Source organism: Poecilia reticulata, linkage group LG8 (genome assembly GCF_000633615.1).
Source record: "Poecilia reticulata strain Guanapo linkage group LG8, Guppy_female_1.0+MT, whole genome shotgun sequence".
Classification (NCBI taxonomy): domain Eukaryota; kingdom Metazoa; phylum Chordata; class Actinopteri; order Cyprinodontiformes; family Poeciliidae; genus Poecilia; species Poecilia reticulata.
In genome coordinates, this window is record NC_024338.1 from 3,321,110 (window position 1) to 3,329,852 (window position 8,743).

The 8,743-nt window shown below is 39.4% G+C and overlaps 2 protein-coding genes across 2 annotated transcripts in view; one reads left to right on the top strand and one right to left on the bottom strand.

Annotated features, from left to right (window-relative positions):
- The first annotated feature begins 638 nt into the window (after window positions 1–638).
- On the top strand, window positions 639–4,224 carry arpc5b (actin related protein 2/3 complex, subunit 5B). Its single transcript, XM_008415165.2, has 4 exons — window positions 639–938; window positions 1,524–1,596; window positions 1,933–2,109; window positions 2,595–4,224. Exons 1-4 carry the CDS (start codon window positions 799–801, stop codon window positions 2,655–2,657), a joined length of 453 nt encoding a protein of 150 aa, XP_008413387.1. The 5' UTR covers window positions 639–798; the 3' UTR covers window positions 2,658–4,224.
- Window positions 4,225–4,835: 611 nt separating this feature from the next.
- Window positions 4,836–8,743, bottom strand: part of hmcn1 (hemicentin 1) — a 79,527-nt gene continuing 75,619 nt past the window's right edge. The window contains exons 102-107 of the mRNA XM_008415619.2: window positions 8,605–8,730; window positions 8,381–8,509; window positions 6,549–6,914; window positions 6,285–6,404; window positions 6,005–6,131; window positions 4,836–5,887 (exon numbers count right to left, since the gene is read on the bottom strand). Of these exons, the coding sequence (XP_008413841.1) occupies window positions 5,521–5,887; window positions 6,005–6,131; window positions 6,285–6,404; window positions 6,549–6,914; window positions 8,381–8,509; window positions 8,605–8,730 (1,235 nt within the window). The 3' untranslated portion in view covers window positions 4,836–5,520. The remainder of the gene's footprint in view (window positions 5,888–6,004; window positions 6,132–6,284; window positions 6,405–6,548; window positions 6,915–8,380; window positions 8,510–8,604; window positions 8,731–8,743) is intronic.

An 8,743-nucleotide genomic window follows, 5' to 3' on the forward strand; every position in this document is an offset into this window, starting at 1 on the left:
AGATAGATAGATAGATAGATAGATAGATAGATAGATAGATAGATAGATAGATAGATAGATAGATAGATAGATAGATAGATAGATAGATAGATAGAAGAAACCACAGTGGCAAACAATGTGATTATACATTTATACATAAAAACAAAAGTCACTGTTTTTACTCTCATTTATTGCTACTTTTGTTTGAGCATTTTTTTTGTGTAAACCACCCACCACTGACAGAAAGTAAAGCTTACCTAAATCTCATTATTAAAGAGGTTTTATTTTTATGCTTTATTTGAAAGTGAAACTTAGTTTTTGAAACAATTATTAACTCCTTGTTTTTGCTTTAGCACTGCAGTGAAAACTGTCTAAATTATTGTAACAAAACCACATTACGCTAAAAATATAAGAAACGTGTCGTCAGTCACAAGGCTTTAGTTTATTGTCCTGAAACAAAACTAAAGCCTTTCATACATATTAAGAATAATAAAGTATTGTCTTCTTGTATAATCGATGAGGCGTCAACATTGGTTGTTCAGTTATCCCTCCATTTATTAGGTTTGTGCGCCCTCTAGCGTCACGTGTGTAAGCTCACACCCTCTTGTAGCGTCTTGGTTTGCTTGTTAGATGGCGGTAGTGAGTAAACTGAAGCTAACAAACACGTCGCAAAAAGGAAGAGGAAGAAGCCAGGAAGCCGTCTGTCTTCCTGTCTCTGACAGCCGCGTCAAAGACAAAAAACCACTAAAAAGGCTAAATTAAAGTTTAAAACCGTCTCCATCGTCAGATTCAGAGTCGGACCTTTAAATAGAACCAGCCATGTCGAAGAACACAGTGTCCGCCCGTTTCAGGCGAGTGGACGTGGATGAGTACGACGAGAACAAATTTGTGGACGAGGAGGACGGCGGAGAAAATCAGCTGGGTCCTGACGAGGCAGAGGTGGACTCCCTCGTCAGACAATATCCTTTACATTATAAGCATGCAGAACTGGTACTTTGACGGTACATGAAGAATTTTAAGGGAACAATTTATTTTTTGCGTTTACTGATGCGTTTTTGTTTTTTTTTACGTGCATTTCCATAAGTTTCTGCTGCTTCCCGAATGATTGGCCTGCTAGCAAAACCCCCATCACTGTCCAGACTTGCCTGACAGTCACATTCCAGGGATTGCTGCTCCAGGCTCCCTACACAGGTTCTTGCAAATTTTCCCTTGAAGTAATTTTTTTTTCTTTGCCACATTACAAGCACAAACTTTAATGTATTTTGTGATAAACCGACACAAACTAGCGTTAAAGTATGAAATGAAAACTGAAGAATCTTAAAAGTGTGGAATGCATTTGTTTTCATCCTCTCGGTCTATGCATTGATTAAGCACTAGATGGAAGCCTTATAGCTAAATAATTTCATTCTACAGGAGCCGAATATTGACCAATTTCTGATGTCCCATTAGGATAACATCTAGTCAGGATTGTGAATTATAATTATCATTACTTTAAGGTAGCGCAAGTCCTTGCAGAGTGTGTGCATCCTTAACCTTCCATTCACAGGGAATCTCATAGAGGCGTTACATGCAGTCCTGAAGAACCCACCAATCAATACAAAGAATCAGAATGTCAAGGTGACTTGCTTTAATCTTTAATTTATTTAAATAATGTTCTTGTAAACTTTGTAACATGACCACATTTAATCATAATGCATTTTACTCATACACTGACAGCAGATTGGCCACTTGTGTTTTAATTAGATGAGATGTATTTTTATTTTTTTTACTGCAATCATAAAATAGGAAATTTGAGTTGTAAGGGGAACTGTTTGCAAAATTATTAATTGCATACATAATTCCAGCATCAGATTATAGTTGGTGTTGCTCAGGATTGATCATTTTAGCATTGTAATAGCATCTGAGTGAGTCTGTGGTAGCTGTGTTCTGCAAATGTTCCCCTTTCCTGATCAGGATCGAGCTGAGGGTCTAGTGCTGAAGGTGCTCAGTGCCTTCAAGAGCAGCGACATCGAGAAAGCGGTGCAGTCGCTCGACAAGAACGGGGTAGACCTGTTGATGAAATACATCTACAAAGGCTTTGAGAGACCTTCAGAAAACAGCAGCGCCGTGCTGCTGCAGTGGCACGAAAAGGTAAATATTCCCAAACTATTTTGTAGATGTAAATTGTTGTAAAAATTGTTTTCCTAAGAGAAATGGGATGTCTATGTACTCTTGAAAAGACTTTGGAACGGTTTTTCAAGTCTGGAAAGATGATAAAGATTAAGCTTCTTGTGTAATCAAACTTAAGACCATTTAAGTCGCAATTCTTTCACATTATGTGTGTCATCACATTTTAAAATAGTTTTATGTAATATTCACAGTTTCAATTCAACCAAATTTTGTTTTAATCATCTGGAAGCCAAAATCATTATACGCTTATAGTCTGAAATGAAAGTATGTCGTTTGTTTCACTTCTTATGTTCAGTTACTAACATCGATGTTATTTTAGATAATATCCAAATTTAATCAGTAAAATCGTATTAACTGACTTGTCAATAAAGATTTTTTACTATTTGTTAAAGTGGAAAAATGTGCAAGATTTAATCCTATGACGTTAATTTGTGCTGTGTTTTCAGGCTCTGGCTGCAGGAGGCGTGGGCAGCATTGTCAGGGTTCTAACGGCGAGGAAAACAGTCTAACAGCAGAGCGTAGAGGCACGTCACATCACTGACACGCTGCACTCTTCCTCTACCAGAAGGCATTGAAGCTGAAAGGAAAACCAGATCATTGTTCTTTTTACCCACTGAGATGCTGATTTACTTGAGGCAAAAATGTAGGACTTGAAATGTGGGTCAGAGTGGGTGTGAAAGCTGATTTTCTTTTTTTCCTTCTTTTTCAATCATCACAGCCTAAAGTCCTCACAGGGTGCTAAAAATACCTTCCTACTACATCTATGTGCTGATTCCTTTCCACCAGTGATGCCCAACTCTGAGATCAGTGTTTGTTAAAAGTGGGGTGCCTCTGCATTTTAGCAGGAACGCTGGTGGAACTTCAATAATCAAACCTTTTCTGTTCGTATTTGTTCTGCGTTATGTTGTTTTAAGCTTCACGTCTGAGTGAATAAAAGCAGTAAATCCTCCGAGAGTAACACTCGAGCCGTGGGCGTCTGCAGAAAAGCACAGTTACAGATGGTGGGTGATAATATGAGCCACAGGGGTCACGGCATTCACCCTGAGGGACTGCTGGGGGAGGATTAATACCCACGATGCATTTCATGGTAATCCCACTTTGCAGTTTTCTCACATCCATTTGCTCCCCTCTGCTGCTGAACAGGGCACTGTGTGGCTAAACGGTACTGTTTACAGGAAACTGTCGCAATGAGAATATGTGATTATATTTTAAGATTAATTTAACCTTAGAAAAAAAAAATCTGCATCATTATTTACTTAGTAATATTCCTCATGTCCCCACTAAATTGAAATAAAAAATAAACAATTTCCCACGGTTTGATAAAGCTTTTCTGTTGCAGATTAGATTTTAGTTTTGCCGTATATCAAGAGGGGATTTAATTGAGATGTTTATATTGTCTGCATGATCCCATTTTTTACATTTAAAATCATACATTTCATACCCATCTTTTCTATGCATTTTGTTTTGCCACAAATATAAGTTTATTTTGTATTAAGTTTCTAGTTAATTTCCTGCTTTACGTTTTTTAAAACATCTTCTTGACTGTAGATTCTTTAACAACCACAAAGTAACAGCAAGACTAATTAAAGTACATTTTATAAGATGTTTTGTCTGCCTTCTAGGGTAGACTATCTGTTGCCAAATCCTTTCTTTTTCTTTAATTTGAATTAAGTAGCCTGTTTAGATGGTTTTTAGCTGAGCTTGTGTATCAGATGCAAGGTCTGTTGTGGTTCAACATGTTGAGAAAAGCATCCTCAGTGAGTAAACACTGTGAAGTTTACTTATTTTGTCCAGTATTGTACTCTCTGGTTGCTCTTTGGATTATGTTTTCATTTTGTAATCAACTATGATGCATCCAAACATGATAGTTTCTAATGCAGTAATAAGATTTAACATGAAGCCAGTGATGTCTGATGATTTCCTCTGCTTCATGTAGTTCTTCTGTGATGCTCTTCAAGCCTGGAGGTGAGAAGAYGAGGAACAGAGCAAACCTACGTGCTAACTGCCTTAMTCAAATGTTTCTTTTTTTATGTTTGTGCTTTTTTTGGAACAAAAATAAAAAGTATGCTGATCATATTTTCAYCTTGATGTTTTTATTTTGGTATATATAATAAGCCCACAGTTTCTGGTGGCTTAGAAAAACATAATTGTCATATTTTTACGGGTTGCAAGTGCATCACACTCACCTAAAGGCAATTCAGATTGGCTCATTAATATTCTCACTTTAATGTCTGAAGTCAATTTTTTTAGATTGTCATTATCAGAAAAGATTGGTACATTTTCAGACTTTCTTGTTGACACATATTTCTGCTCAAATGTTCATGTCCACATTTTTGCAGATCTGGTGATGTTTACAAATGCAAAAATGTTTTTTTTCTAAATCATGTTTTGAGTTTTTATACCTTGTTTTTCACAAAAACTAAGTTGTTTTTAAACTTCTTCGAAGAAAAAAAAAAGGAATTTGTGGTATTTGTATTGGTATGTGGTGCTGATTTTGACACATCACAGGACTGTGGGGTGTTTAACACAAGCAGAAAAGCAGCTTCAGAGGTGTGGTTGGTTTTTTTCAATGTATTGAAAGGGTTGAAAAAAATATTGATTTTTGTCCAAAATGTCCATATTTGTGCATCGTGACAATGTTTAAAATTTAAAATGCATCTAGTTTGTGTTGATAGGTTGACTTCTGCTACAGGCATGAGTATTTTATTTTGTCAGTGTAGTTTATACATTTTTTTATTACAAAAACTAATAAAATTAGGAGAGGTACTGCATCACAATTTGAGCTAAAGCATTATGTACAAGTTAAAATAAAATACATCCTGGTATTTCCTGGAAAGAAAAAAAAAACTTGCTAATGGAGCAGTTTCCATGACAACAAAACAGATGAAAACTACCTGGAAACCTCTGATTTCCAACATGAGCACCATGTATCTCTACTAGTAAATGAAGTTCAGTTGTGTTGATGTTCAAGCACTTTCCAGTAAAGTAATATTAGGTAGTTGGAATTACACATYGACTATAARGAAACTGACYTTATAAATACATTTGAATGATGTGAGAAAATGTGAAGTCAAAATATAAAAAACTAAAATAATTGATTCCTTACAGACTGGCAGAGCTTGGAGGGATAAGAGGAAGGCATCAGTTTTATCCCCGTTTCTTCAGTCTCTTTCATATTCCCATTACATCCATACATCGTCAGAACTAGCCGCTTACTGTCCTCGCACACACTTAACATCAGTCTTTCAATCTTCATACTGCGGTGGCCAAAAGTCCAAACACCACATCATATCWSTCTCACCACACTGTTGTTCTGCAAGCTGAAGGYGCATTTCAACCGCACATCTTCATCTCGCGTCACTTAAAGTGCTCTCAGTAAGGGTAGGCAGAGACAGCGATGTATACAATGAAGGTTGTCTGGTACTCAATGGCGCCGTCCTCGCTGTAAGAGAGCGCTCGCACCTTCATGCGGTACGTGTGCGGCTCTCGCAGCGGCCGTGTGGTGAACAACACGCCCTTCATGTTCTCGTCTCGGAGGGCGAAGGGCAAGGTGACGTCCTCGTCCACCACCAAGAAGGTGGTTCTGGGGTGCATCACGCCGTCCTGTGTRTAGGCCACCAACCTGATGAGATCCTGGTTGGCTGCAATACCAAAAGGTAGAGACAGCAGCTTGTACTCCAGCGCATATGGACTCARTGTGCACTCCAGGTCGTTTGGTGGGCAGTTCTTCAAACAGAACCTACAAGGTGAAAACCATACATGCTTGATAAAATTAGGTTTGAATTTGCTGTGAGACAGATTTGACTTATTGATTGCCCATTGGGGGATGAATCAAGATCTGAATCTGACTGTCTACCCTGTGGCTGGGTCCCTCTGGTAGTTCGGAGGACAGGGTGTGTCGATGCACTGGTAGCTTCCTCTTGTGTTGAAGCACATCCGATTTACTCCACATTGGATGTTCTGCTCCTGGCACTCGTCTATATCTGTAGATATAGCAGATGGTTCATCCCTGAGTGTAGAGGTCATCTCTCAATCCAATGTTTTGGTTGATTGTTCAGTAAAAATTCACAAACTTAAATCAATTACGGAATATTTGGGTTTCTGCAACTCKTAGGTTCAAGAGATTAGAGTTTCACCTTGACATGTTTTTCCATTAGCCATCAGACGGTAACCAGCAGGACAGAGGCACCGGTGGCTCCCTGGTGTGTTCACACACTCATGCTGGCAGACATCCCTCACTTCACACTCATTGATATCTATTGGTGCCACACAAACAAACACAAAATACAGTTTTCTTCCCTATTTRTAACAAATGTAAAGCATCAAGCAGCATTAAGTATTTAAAGTTTTTCTGTTAACTCTTCTCCGTCATGTCAGCATTGCCCGTGCTACATAGTTACCCAAGCAGTGGCCAGCCCTGGACTCAAAACCTTCCTTACAAGCAGGGAAACCCTGCCTTGAGCGGTGTTTGTGAGCCTCTCTCYGGTTACGGTTCATGTAGCGCYTATTTGTGGCGGTGAAGGAGTTGTAGCTGTGAGAAGCAAAGCTGTGGTACAGCCGCTGGTTGGGCGCTTGTTCGGGAGAGGACTGGGACGTGCGGTAGCCGTACGAGTAACTTTCGTAGGTGGGTAGACGCTCCAGCCCAGCGCAGGACTTGCCATCTCCCAGCAGGTGGCGTCCTGGTGGGCAGGTGCACTTGAAACTACCAGGAGTGTTGATGCACTCATGGGCACAGGGCTGAGGGAGCCGCTCACACTCATTTATGTCTGCCCTCAGTGCAAAGGAAGACCAGCACCAGGAGAAGATGGGAAGGACAAAGTGACAGGAAGAAACATAGGAGGGAAAAGAAAAGAAGAARGATAATGCACAAGTGAATAAATAACATATTAGGAGTAAAGAAAGATAAGGACAGAGGGGGGAAAAATGGAATATATCATTAACCTCACTGCATTATAGAACATTTTCATGTTTACTGAGAAATGCATTGAGACTGTGCAAGGCATCGACAGGTAGGTTTCAAGGTTCGGTTAACAGTGTCAAGGCCCTTGAAGTTTTCCATTATACTACTCTGACACTACTAGACTAAAGRACCCTGCCTATTAATCATCAGTATTGCTCTTCTGAAAATATAGCGGCCATGCTAAGTCTGTAGCAGTGTGTCTGTTAGGCAGAGTGCAGGCTAGCCAACTATGCTGAATAAAACTGATATTAGCTTTCAGTTTCTATATACGAAACTAGATGCGTCATTAAAAAAAACATAGGGCTCATCCAGGGTTAATACAACACAGATAATATGGAACTGAATGCCAAAGCAAAACCAGACGAGAGCTGTGTCCAAATGCAAAGGTGACAGAGAGGACAGGATTAGAAGAAGGTGGAAAGAAGAAGAGGCATACTAAGAGCAGTGGTGCTGGTCTTTTCAGATTATTTTTCTACACTCATTATGTTTAATAAAGTGGTAAGAGTTGCCAAATCTCACAAGAAAAACAGTCAACTTGATCTTTGTATAATAAGACCTGRCTGTATAATTAAGTCACATGAGCAAAGCAAGAACTAAGAGTTACACTTACAAATAAATCAACATTAAAGATAAAATAAATCTTTCTGATGCTCCATCCTGGGCATTTTTGTGCTTTAGCCATTCACAGCTTTTCATACAGATGACTGACATGTGGAGAGGAGGGTTAGGTAGGCATCCTAAAAGTACTGAGGAAAGATGTGAAACGTGTTGAGGAAGTTTAAAAAGGAGCCAAAAAATAAAGCAAATGAAAACTGCAGTTCAAAACAAAAGCAAAATAAATACAAAAWCGCTGAAAAATACTTCCACTTACAAGCAAAGCCATCAAGAAAACATAGCAGCTTTTCCTCCTTAACATGAACTGATAATATGCAATGTTGTTCTGCAAAGCAAAGCAGCTGCTTTTTGTGAAGACTCAGTCAGCAGTTTCCTTAGCAGCATCTGGTCACATATGCATGCAGTGGATGGGTATGGTGTRAGATGATTTTAAAATTTTATTTTTAGCTTAAATGAAAAGACCAACTTATAAGAAATTGCAGGCAGAAGCACAGGAGCTTTAGCAAAGTGCAGRAAATGAGCAAACCTGACAAATATCCAGTTAAAATAGCTCGCCATTACGTTGCAGGTTTATCTTTCTTATATTCCAATATGCTTTAATTGTATACAGTTTCTTTGTTTCTTTAGCTGGGAAGACAACACAAGATTTCTACGTACCGACACATGGGCGTCCTACTCCCTGAGATCTGAAACCACGTGGACACGTACAGTGGTAGCTGCCTCTGGTGTTCTCACAGATCTGGTTGAATCTGCACTGATGCGTTCCATCTCTGCACTCGTCGATGTCTAAAAGCAAGAGACGAAGAAGGCGTMATCTCTGTGTGCTTATTCATGTTTCCCCTTTAGCTGATGCCGTCTGTCCTGAGCTGCCAGTCACTCACCCACACATGAGCCGTTCCCACTTTTGGTCATTCCACTCGGACACAGATCGATGCAGGTGTAACCGCCTCGCGTGTTTTTACACTGTTGATCCAAACGGCAAACCCTCTGCCTGCACTCGTTTATGTCTGAGACAACACA